This window comes from Callionymus lyra, chromosome 6 (assembly GCF_982586985.1).
Source record: "Callionymus lyra chromosome 6, fCalLyr1.hap1.1, whole genome shotgun sequence".
NCBI classification, from domain to species: Eukaryota; Metazoa; Chordata; class Actinopteri; order Syngnathiformes; family Callionymidae; genus Callionymus; species Callionymus lyra.
This window is the reverse complement of record NC_141823.1, coordinates 24,191,641-24,203,082: the sequence shown is the minus strand read 5'-3', so window position 1 is coordinate 24,203,082 and position 11,442 is coordinate 24,191,641. Positions and strand designations below refer to the sequence as shown.

The 11,442-nt window shown below is 34.6% G+C and overlaps 2 protein-coding genes across 2 annotated transcripts; both read right to left on the bottom strand.

Moving 5' to 3' along the window:
• Positions 1-1,407: 1,407 nt before the first annotated feature.
• Positions 1,408-6,226, bottom strand: aph1b (aph-1B gamma-secretase subunit). The gene is made up of 6 exons (XM_087794346.1): positions 5,969-6,226; positions 5,502-5,672; positions 5,023-5,096; positions 4,707-4,829; positions 4,148-4,275; positions 1,408-2,170 (listed from the first exon to the last, which is right to left on the bottom strand). The coding sequence occupies exons 1-6, from the start codon at positions 6,079-6,081 to the stop codon at positions 2,003-2,005; spliced, it is 777 nt and encodes a 258-aa protein (XP_087650472.1). The 5' UTR covers positions 6,082-6,226; the 3' UTR covers positions 1,408-2,002.
• A 1,071-nt stretch (positions 6,227-7,297) lies between these two features.
• LOC148077657 (troponin I, fast skeletal muscle-like) lies at positions 7,298-8,767 on the bottom strand. The gene is made up of 5 exons (XM_087794345.1): positions 8,737-8,767; positions 8,310-8,438; positions 8,004-8,093; positions 7,725-7,901; positions 7,298-7,598 (listed from the first exon to the last, which is right to left on the bottom strand). The coding sequence occupies exons 1-5, from the start codon at positions 8,764-8,766 to the stop codon at positions 7,512-7,514; spliced, it is 513 nt and encodes a 170-aa protein (XP_087650471.1). The 5' UTR covers position 8,767; the 3' UTR covers positions 7,298-7,511.
• Positions 8,768-11,442: the final 2,675 nt, after the last annotated feature.

The following is an 11,442-nucleotide window of genomic DNA, read 5'->3' as shown; positions in this document are numbered from 1 at the left end:
TGTTTCCATTTACTGTGATGTCAGTAATGCTATATATTGCCGTGAGTGTTGCAACAAACATTTTCTTGCTCTTCTGCTGTCAATTCTTCAAGTTTAATTTGAATTTGGACAGTTTTAGCGTTCAAGACATCCGGCATTGCTATAGCTATATAAAAGGGTTCTATTTTTGTTGCGTGCATATGCATACTCTATGAAGTTTAAACTTTTTTGTTCCGTAGTTGGGAAAAGTGTTCCCTGATGATTGGTCCAGTAATCTCTGAACCATTCAGCAGTAACTCCACATGTTTGTAACTGAGGGTGAAGCATGAAGAAGGACATAGAACCGAATTCGATAGGTTTATTGTCATTGGATTCTGTTATATACAATAACTAAAAATGTGAAAGGATATACGCAAGAATATATAGATATGACTATATATTAAATGACGAAAATAGTTTGGGATTACACAGTAAAGAAATAGGATCAGAAAAAGAAAGGTGGTGACTGTGATTGTAGCCAACAAAACATGTTGGTCCTCCTGGGCACCAAGCAGAAGTGGATGATTTACCTTTTCAAATGTTGTGTTCTTTGACTAACAGAGGTAACGTTCAGCTTTATACCAGCATGCAAGAGTCTGTTTCTGATCAGAGGATGTGCATCCATTGTACAATATCGTCTACTTCTCAGCTAGAATGTTTTTTGACCATATCATGGCCTTGTGCTGTATTTTTGCAGTCATCATGAGGTCAGAGTTAAACTATGAACCAGATCTACAAATATTTCTGAAAGTTAACACAGTTGACGCAGCGAGAATTCTGAACTGCTCTAGTAGAAGAACTCACATTTCCCTGATCCCTAAAACTCTTCACTGAATGCCCGTTTCCTTCAGGATACATTTCAAAATTGTGCTTCGCACTTTCAGATCTATCCGGCCTTACTCTGGCTCTTAGGTCTGTGGATTAGAATCTACTGATGGTTCCACGCACACGGTTCAGGACCAGAGGAGAGAAATCCTTCCAGGCTGTTGCTCCCAAGCTTTGGAACATTCTCCCTCTCCCTCTGTGTTTGATGGATCTACTGACTCCTTCATGTAACAGTTTATTTTTGCAGGTGTTTTCTTAATTATCTTAGGGCTATTATGTTTGTCTTATGTTGTTTTGGCCTTTTAGAGTTCTTAAGCTTGTATGTATTCTAACAGTGTATTGTTTTGCTGTTTAAGCACTTTGTAAACCCTGGTCTGCATAAGGCACTTAACAGATAAAAATGATTTCACCTTTTGTCATTAATAGTTAAGAAGTTAATATAACTTGAAGACTGTAAGTAATCTAAATGTAACTGCAATCTTCGTCACCCCACATCCATTTATCAGCGTGTAAAATTTGATAGACAGTTTGATCTACTGAGCAACTTCACCATTTAATAAAAACTTTAAAAGTAAAATCATTGTTTATTTAAGCAATAACACATCACTATATTCCTGCTGGGCACAACCATGACTGCACAAGGTTTATTGATAAAATGAGACACCAGATGTTACAGTTGAATGACTTACATTTTAAATGGTTGAGTCCCATCTAGAAATATAAATTAAAAAAACAGGATCACAGACGCTGGAAATATCTGTGATCACTTGATGACGTTGAAGGTCGGACCAAAAACGGCGTCAGACTACGTGAATGAGATTGTTAAAGTCACATTAAAGAATGTTGGCAAATATTTACAGAAAATGTTGATCTTTTCTATTTTGATGAATTTGACAGAGTCGCTTGATGTGGACATCTGGGAATGTGTATAAAACTACAGTGTCAAAGACAAGCTGCTAAGAGGACAGGATAGGTTAGGACTTCAATTGAGGAGCATTTTAAGAAAGTTGATAGAAAAGTAACATCAGCGATGCACCAAGTCTGGACCCTAAAAAGAAGATGAGAGCAGACAAACTCATGTCATCGTGCTAGTGTGAGTCCACTCTGAGTTAAGTGATCTTTGGGTATCAAGTCCTCCATGCTGGGTCAGCATGCTGCGTTATCTGGGCCGGTGATTGGCCAGAAGGAAGTCTTTGTCTTTGCAGGTGAGACAGAGTTTGAGGTTCCGGAGAGATCCGCCAGCACAGTAGAAAGCCCAGACGCCCATCAGGAACAAAATAACGTAAGTGGGGACAAGACTGGAGACGTACTGTGGGTTCTGGAAGGTCTGAAGAAGAGGGAGAAAGAAATAAGTCAAAATTAAGATTAGAACAAAGCAGTTCAACTTTCATTAGGAAAAAAAAACAACCAGATAGATTAAAATCAGAAAACACTTATCTATTGTGTAGATCAAAAATAAATGTTTAAAACGTTTTTTTTTTTTTAATTCTGAGCCATAGTTGCATTGATTTTTGTAGATAGCAGCGGGTCCATGTATTCATTAGGGCTGTGTATTAGCAAGAGTCTGGCGATGCGATACGATACGTATAGATGTGTGATGATACGATATATTGCGATACTATAGTAACAACATTATATTGTTTCCATTAAAGATAAAACACTTCTTCTGGCTTTTACAACAAACAATTGAGCAAATACTTTCTCTAATCAAATGTGAAAGTGTTTGTAGGAAAGTGCTTCTTAAAATATTAACAACAATGTAAACTTACACTAACAATAAACAATGAAGTGCATTAACAGTCTTTAACAACCTGGAGCAACATGCAATATTAAGTATCTGTCAGTGTTTAACTTTAAACTCTGTTTTAAAGCCAAAATAAATCCAAACATCATCTTTAAAAGCTGATGTTAAATATATATTTAACCTTTGAAATAACATTTTACTTAACTTTCAAAGTTATTTTATATTTAAAAAATTATCATTTGATCTGTGATAAACAAGATCTATAAAGTTGTCAATTTGTACTTCTGTGTCTCATTGTCGTTTACGTCTCTGCTTGCTAGGCTCAGTTGCTATGGCCACGAGTCTGCCCGGCTCAGTACATACACAGAAGTAAGATTTACTTATGAGCGCTACTCAAACACTAGTGATCCATTCAGCAGCTGCTCATCTCTTTCTATCCCCTTTGCTAAAGCAACATATTGTTAGTACTTTTCATCTCATATCAGTGTTTTTTATAAGATCGCGTCTGTGAACCAGTCTGTCTTTGCCATATGCTAATGAGCGTAATTTGTTAACCGTTTTGTGTGCGTGTACAAGGAGATGGGATTTATTATTGATTTGGTGTATATTGTACTGTAGTTCACGAGATTCCTACATATCTATGGAAAGGAATGTAAAATCTTCTCACTGATGTAGCTCATTTGAGAGAAACTCAAGTCCCGCGAAACTGAGCGTTAGTGGTGATATTTTTCTCTGTGTGGGCATCGAAGCGCAGAAATAAACAAAATGGAAATATTGCATAGTTTTCCTTATCTAAACCCCTGGACTCTGCCTACAGAATTGGGCTGTAGGCGCGCGCTCGTCGCGCCATGCACAGGATCCCCTACGCTGTGAAAAAATCCTGGCAAGAAACAGGATACAGTATCGGGAATACAAATATTGCGATACATAGTTGTATCGATGTTTTCCTACACCCCTAGTATTCATCAGTAATTCATCTTAAACTGAGATATTATCCTGCATGTTGTACCCCCAATGACATGACTACAGCTATTATGAATGTCTTGTGTTCGGGATGTTTTGGGGGAGGGTAAACCTGATAGGATAAAATGTGTTAGTTTAAACTGTACATTTGGTAATCCTTGAATTATAAATAAGAAAAAATGTTAACCATTTCATAAAACATAATACTGAAGGTCATATAGCTTAAAGGTAAAATTGGTTTTAACATGGCATGATATCAAGTGCAAAAATTTAAACTGGAACATAATACCAAGGCATTGTGTGCATCTTTAAGTGGTTTGAGCCAAACCCAAAATATTGGTTATTAAAAGCAAGATATGGTTTCAGTGAAAACATTCCATTTCTAATGATTATTTCCAACATACACATCTCACCAAAGTATTGAGTACATACAGTATAATTTTATTTTAAGACGATCAAGAACATTTTAACATCACAGCACTTTTATCTGCGTAAACAATCAACATTGAGGGTTTCAAGCCAACATGTAAACGGTCATTTATTTAGAAATTAAAGTTTATAATGACCATCTCTATCGGTATTCGTGAAATCACTTACCAGGCAGGAGACGAGGAGATGGCTGGCAACTACAGCTCCAACTGCCCACCAACGCTTCTTCTCACAGGCATCGAAAAAGACCACACCCCAGAACATGTGAAGGAGGATTATAGCCATGGTCATGAAGGCTGAAATAAAAACATCATTGTAATTACAGTGAAAATGCCATGTCAAGATACACCATTAAAATAATGGTTAGTTAAATATAAGTTTATATTTACATTTTTTTTCTAAAGCAGCACTAGATGCCACATTTAGGCATTGCAATTACCATTTGTATGTATTTCCTATTCATTGTATGGATTTTGAACAATGATGCCTCGTAAGGTAGAACCCTCTGGTCATCATTTTAACGTTCTTCACTTCTTTGTGTCGAGAGACTTACTTAAGTTACTTGTAACAACATCACAGCTAAACTGTAATGACATTGAGGGAGCAAAAAAACATATTTTCAAACTTACTTGGCTGCTTTAAGTTATATTTAAGTTTACACTATTGTAATACCCGTACAGGAGAAAGTTTATATATAAAGTAAACTTAGTTTTGCTCTGGCTTTTACCTGACGACAGGAAGTAGTGCTGCGAGTCTCCATGGATGCCAACAGTTCCAGGTCCCACAGAGTCAGCCAAAATGTTGACCACGGAGAAGGCTCCGCTCATGAAGCCGAAGCCAAGGCCCGAAACTGAGTCGACAATAACATTAGGTTACTTGAAAGACAGTTCAGTGAAAAATAGAATATGTAGAAAATATGTGTTAAGGACAGCTGATCAGTCAATCATATGATAACTTGTTAGAACTAACAAGCTTATGCAGATGTATTTTTGATCACAGAAAACAAATCAAGCAACACATCTCAAAATACAATGAAGATGTACCGTAGGCCAGTTGTCGTATGGAGATCGGCATGGTCTCCTCCTGACTGAGAGTGAGGAGCCCTTCATTGGCCTTTCTGTTAAAAGGATAAAAAGAAAATGTATTATCTAACAAGATTCCATGAGTCAAGACACAGTTAAAACTAAACATATTTCGTACACAAGGAAGACGATACGTCCTGTGACAATAACCCCCGAGAAGCAACATGAACAAAATGAAACACGAGAGCACGAGCACTCACTGGGAATTCAATATGCTCATTCTTTCAAATAAAGTTGGTTGATTGTTTATTTGTAAACCATCACACCTTAACTCAATTTGTTATTTTAGTTCTCTACTCAATCAATCAATTGAAAGGTTGTTTTAGTTTTTATACCGGGGTCCTATTACATCAACAAGCTTGTAGTCAAGAACATTTTTTTTTCTTCTCGAAGAAAGCTGCAAGACACATTGCAGCAGTTGAAATACATTGCAGGCTTACTTCAGCAACTTGTAGTAGCCGAAGCGGAAGGTTTCCTGCAGCAGGACGGACAGCACCACCCCAAAGACGAGAAGTCCTTTCTGCTGAGCTGCACTTTCTTTATTACTGATCTGCACTGATATGAACCAAACCAGTGATGACAGCAGAAGTGATACAAGCCAGAAAAAAGCCCTGGAAGGAAAAAGACAACATATGTATTTAAATTTAAATAAAGCAAACATTGCTCACTTTGTAAACATTTACAGTACACATACAAAGGGGTTATATTTGTTATTTAAATGAAAAGGGACTGTTATATATTTATCAAATCCTGAACCTATTAATAGTCAATGAATAGTTAGCCTCGTGCTAAGCTAAATCAAACGCTGTGATTACTCGCACACAAAGGTAGTCATATGTATTATTTGATCATAAGAACAAATGTAACCAATAAATAAACCTATTTTAAGAGTGTTTACAAATCTTACCCAGCTATGAGGAAAATGACTCTCAGTGGCTCCCGGGCGATGGTAAACAGGAACAGGGAGATCGCCGGCCCAAAAGCGATGAATGTACAGCCGAAAAATACCGCGGCCGTCATTTTGGTGAATGTTCGAGGGGGAAAGAGACGAACCGCGTCCTAGTTTCGATCTCAGCAAAATATAGGCTGGTTTTATAAGTGTTTTTTTTCTTCTTTGGCCTTCTGTTGCTGGTGATGATTGTTGTTCGAACGCCTACAACAGAAGCAGCTCACGCGGAAGTCTCATGAAGTCACATGACCGAGTGTTTTTCTTCTCTCATTTAAGGAACTATTTAAAGTTTTGCTGCCATCTACAGGCAGAAAGTCGCTACAGTCGTTGGAAATGCCGAATTTCTACTTAACTTTTGTTTGTTGAATAAAATGAACAGTTTAGTTAATCAAAAGTATGTATTAAAGAGGATACGTGCCACCAGAATATCGAATGGTTCAATAAAATAAAATAAAAGCTGTAATTTTTTTTTTTTTTTTTTATTGAAAGGTTGTATATTTTAAGGATTGTGAATTGTATTCATTAACTTCTATTTTGAAAGGTTGAACTCGTTTATATTGAATACTTGAATTCTATTATTTATATTGAAATTTAGCTTTTGTTAGTATTGAATATTATTATTCAATCACGTGTGTTTTGCAGGGTTAATTTTAGTTGTTTTCTTATGTATAATTTTATTTGTTGTTGTCTTTCTATTGAATTAAAAAAATTGAGTATTATCAACAAAAAAAACCTCCCCTGAGAGTTTGTATTTTAATTATACAGCCAGTGGCTGAACAAATAATAAAAAAAAATTGCAATTTCCTGAAACAAATTTAAAGTTCCCTAAAACGAATGTACAATTTTGTAAAACAAATTTCCTTAACCCTTGCAGGGTCAAGGTGACCCGAAGGTCTGGAAAAAAAAGTGTTTATTTACCTTATGTTGTCTGGTATTTTGTATTTGTTTCACAAGTTGGTGATTTGTTTCAAGAGGTTGAACATTTGTTTCATGAAATTGTAATTTAGTTTTACAGTTTGTAAATGTGTTTATCCTACAATCATAATAATGAAAATAATACATTAAATCTTTGTAAAGATTTAAAAAGACATAGGACACTTCAACGCGTATAATACTTTAAGGGTATAGCGCTGAGGGATAAAAACAAAACAAAAACAATATACAAACAACAATAAAAAAAAAAAGTTAAATACAAAAATACAAACTAATTGATCTATTTGTACTTATTATTCAAATGTATAAAAATATACCCTTGCATATGGGTGTTTATGAATCACCAAAATTGTTAATGTAAATTTAGACATGTTTTAATGATGATAAATGATTAAAAAAAAATAGTAGATTCTTGTTTGAGATATGAATGACATGTAATTACAAAAAAGACAAACACGAACAGCCTTTTTTACTCTTTTAATTCTAGCAAAACATCGTCAACAACTTGGACTCGTCATAAATAACACAATACAGTTTCTCTGGTCCACAACAAATCATGTACTTTGATTCAGGCATCTGTTTCAAACATCTTCTTTCTGCCTTCCATCCCAGATTTGTCTTCAATATTCTTCCTCCAGTCGCCCACGGGCTTTTCCTAAGAGCAAACAGAAGCAATGAAACGGTCTGATGTGGTTTTTAAAGACGGAGCGCAGTACTGACTGACTTCAAAAGAACCAAACATGATCAGAAAGAATTTATATTCCAGCATGCAAAAAAGTACCTCTTCTTTGTTTTCCTTCTTGACCTGCTTCAAGTTGGCTCTGAGGTCCATGGACACTTTGTGTTTGGAGCCCAGAAGAGCAGCCAGCATGGCTTCAGCAGACATCCGAACCTTCTTCAGAGATGGCTTCTTAAACTTCCCATTCAGATCTTGTACCTTCGACTTCAGGTCATCGATCTGTAATAAATCGGTGTTATTCTTCTTTTGGCGTTGACCAATCAAAACGCTATCACTCTTAACTCGTAGAGACACATTTTACGAGATGTTTTGGGGATTTACCTCTTTGTCAGACTTGTTACTCTTGAGCTCCATGTCGTATCTCTCTTCATCCACCAGATCAATCTGCTTGTGGAGTTTCCGACACAGATCCTGGCAGAGAAAGATGATCTATTAAATCATTATGGAAACCACAAAGAGCGTCTGATGTTTTTAACAAATGAGGCACAGTTGGTCCGAGAGAACAGGTGGGTTCTTCCGTCGCTGGTGTTGGCTGCAGACACCAGCTGACATAACAAGCTCTTGAGCCCAGTGAGAGCTTCGCTCGTATTCTTTGATAGAGAATCTATCGGTGTGCTAATGGTTTACCTGCAACTCTTGCATTGAGCCTGGGAGGGAGAGATATGGGCAGTTCTCTTCCATATACCTCATCTTTTCCTGCTCATTCTCCTCTCTCTCTTCCTCCAAGAGCTTCTCACCGATCTGCAGCAGCAAACTCTGAGGAGAAGAAAAACAGTAGACAAGTATTAAAATTAAAAACTTCATTTTCTGGATCTATTTTATTTAAATAGCATCAGAATGATGAACTCATAAATCACAAATCAATGGTTCTTATCTAGGAGTCCAATATTATTTATCCATATTTTATTATTTTATACAAGAACACATTTATCATAAACCAAGTAATATCAATATGAATTAAAAGTAGCACCTGGATTGAAGCTGAATGTATATTATTGTTTCAATCATCCGATTTATCCACAATAACATTGAAACAATAGGTCAATATTTTTACCTTAAGATTGTTCTTCCGGCTCAGTGTCATCTTTTTCCTTGAGAGAGAGAAACGAAAGAAGGATGATGATGATGATGATAAATACTTGAATAATTTTCTATTTTGTTGAAAGAGTTTTTAAAAGTGGACTTACTCCGCCATCCTGAGCTGATTCCTGTCTGTCTCCCAGATGACAGACTACAAATGCTTGGCAGACCAAACTCTTTATAGATGTGTGAGTGTGTGTGAGAGCAGTTGTCCTGCGACGTTGCCATATACCGCTCGGTCGAAGGCAGCAGCTGAGCCTGAAACAAATGCTTCAGGAATTTTCTTATGGAAGTGTTTTGCACACAACGAGAACCCATGGCACTGTTTTTCTAGTTGTTTCTACTATTAGACGTGATGTGACTGCTGGGTATCACCTCACTGGCTGCTTATTAGCTGTTTTACACTAGTTATGAAACTCAACTATAGAACAAAATGTCCTTTCTGAGCTTTAACACTTCAATTATGTGAAGTTTTCACATTTAAAATCAATTGTCTTTTTAATAAACAAAAAAAAAAGTTAAAAACAGTTTGATTATAGCTGAAAATTGTAGGATTACAGTTGAAAATAGTTTGGTTACAGTTGAACATCTTCTTTAATTGTTTAATTACAGTTAAAATTGCTTGATATTAATTGAAAATTGTTTGATTACAGTTGAAAAATGGTCTCTAATTGTTTGACTACAGTTGTAAAAAAAATAGTTGGATTACAGTTTCATTTAACTACTACATTCATTTAACAATTACAAAAATGTTTGATTAAAGTTGAAAATATTTTGATTACAGTTGAAAATTGTTTAATCACATTTGAAAATTGCTTAATTACGGTTGAAAATTGTTGAATTACAGTATAATTTTATTATAGTTGAAAATTGCTTGATAAATGTTCAATTGCTTACAGTTAAAATTGTTGGATTAGTCTTTAATTGTAGGATTACAGTTGGATTGATTAAAATTAGAATTGTTGGATTAGTCTTTAATTGATCGATTACAGTTGAAAATCGTTAGATTACAGTTGAAAATTGTTTGACTGCAGTTGGAAATTGTTTGATTACTGTTGAAAATTGTTTGAATTCTTGTTGTCTGAAAATTGTCTTTAATTGTTTGATTACAGTTAAAAAATAGTTGTATTACAGTTGAAAATTGTTTGAATACTTGTTGTCTAACAATTGTCTTTAATTGTTTAATTACAGTTAAAAAATAGTTTGATTACAGTTGAAAATTGTCTTTAATTGTGTGATTACAGTTGAAAGAAGTTTGATTACAGTTGAAAAAAGTTTGATTACGGTTGAAAATAGTTTAATTATAGTTGAAAATTGTTTGACTACAGTTGGAAATTGTTTAGTACTTGTTGTCTGACAATTGTCTTAATTGTTTGATAACAGTTGAAAATTGTTTAGTACTTGTTGTCTGACAATTACCTTTAATTGTTTGATTACAGTTGAAAATAGTTGGATTACAGTTGAAAATTGTCTTCAATTGTTTGATTACGGTTGAAAATTGTTTGAGTACAGTTCGAAATACTTTGAATTACAGTTTAATTTAATTATAGTTGATTATTGTTTGATTACAGTTGAATTGATAACAGTTTCAATGGAATAGTTATTAATTGTTAGGTTACAGTTGAAAGTTGATGGATTACACCTGACAAAAGTTGGATTGCAGAATTATTTGATTGCACATCATTTGGTTGACTAATGTTGAAAATATTTGATTGTAGTTTTAAAGTATGCAATTGTACAAGAATGATGTATACAAAACATAAAATGTTATCACTCTAAAATCAATCTAGGTGTAAAACGATAATAAGTTCATGTAAAAGGATAGGACAAGATTTAAACAAATAAATATTTCCCAAGGTGTATTATGAGAAACCACTATTTGACTTTATGTGTGAATCATGTGTTACCTAAGAGCCATTAAGGTTGACCACATTTTGAACAACACTTTTAATTTGTAAAATATTCCATTATTTATTACCTAAATGCATATTGATATCATACAAAATGTATACATATAATGTAGATTGTAATTGTTTATGATTATGTATGTATTCATTTACAAACTACTTAGCTTACCTCAGATTTTTAGTGTCAAATTCCTTTTTTGTGAATTTGCCACATAGATAAAACTTGAAAAAAAATAAACAAACAAGTCTTTAAGTGATTCTACATCTAATTTTCAATTTTCAACATCAATCTTACTAATACGTTATTTGTAAATGATCCTTTATCTCATGTCACATTTATCATTGTTGTTGTTGTTGTAATAGTCTATTGAGACGTAAGAGAATTGTTCCTCAGAGTCAGCGTCAGCATGATCTCAGCATGAACAACAGCTCTGTTGAGGAAGAGTCCACAGACAGAAGCCAGCATTCATCATATTTAAAACATTGACATTTATTAAACAAATGACCGTATTCAGATTCTAGATGACGACGGATGAATGTACTTTGCCTTGAATTGTTACAAACATTTAATACTGAACATATAAAATCATAGTCTATTATTGAAGGACAAACATGAAAACCATATTATTATTTGTATTGATTGTGTTTATTCATTGTTTGTCAGTTGGAAAGATTAAAGAGAAAGAAACAGACAACCGTAAACAAAACCCTGAATGAAGTCAGCCAGAGATGACTATGAGCTTCTGATGAGCGATCCAGAAAAAGCCCCAGAG

What these genes read in the sequence shown, in the direction of transcription:
- LOC148077657 (XM_087794345.1), bottom strand. Translation starts at nt 8,766, where the DNA reads ATGACACTGAGCCGGAAGAACAATCTTAAG. An exon ending in GCCGGAAGAACAATCTTAAG is followed by an intron (nt 8,439 to 8,736) that starts GTAAAAATATTG and finishes TCTTCTCCTCAG; the next exon opens with AGTTTGCTGCTGCAGATCGG. An exon ending in GCTCAATGCAAGAGTTGCAG is followed by an intron (nt 8,094 to 8,309) that starts GTAAACCATTAG and finishes TTTCTCTGCCAG; the next exon opens with GATCTGTGTCGGAAACTCCA.
- aph1b (XM_087794346.1), bottom strand. Translation starts at nt 6,081, where the DNA reads ATGACGGCCGCGGTATTTTTCGGCTGTACATTCATCGCTTTTGGGCCG. An exon ending in GGCTACTACAAGTTGCTGAA is followed by an intron (nt 5,097 to 5,501) that starts GTAAGCCTGCAA and finishes TCCTTTTAACAG; the next exon opens with AAAGGCCAATGAAGGGCTCC. An exon ending in ATCTCCTCGTCTCCTGCCTG is followed by an intron (nt 2,171 to 4,147) that starts GTAAGTGATTTC and finishes CCTCTTCTTCAG; the next exon opens with ACCTTCCAGAACCCACAGTA.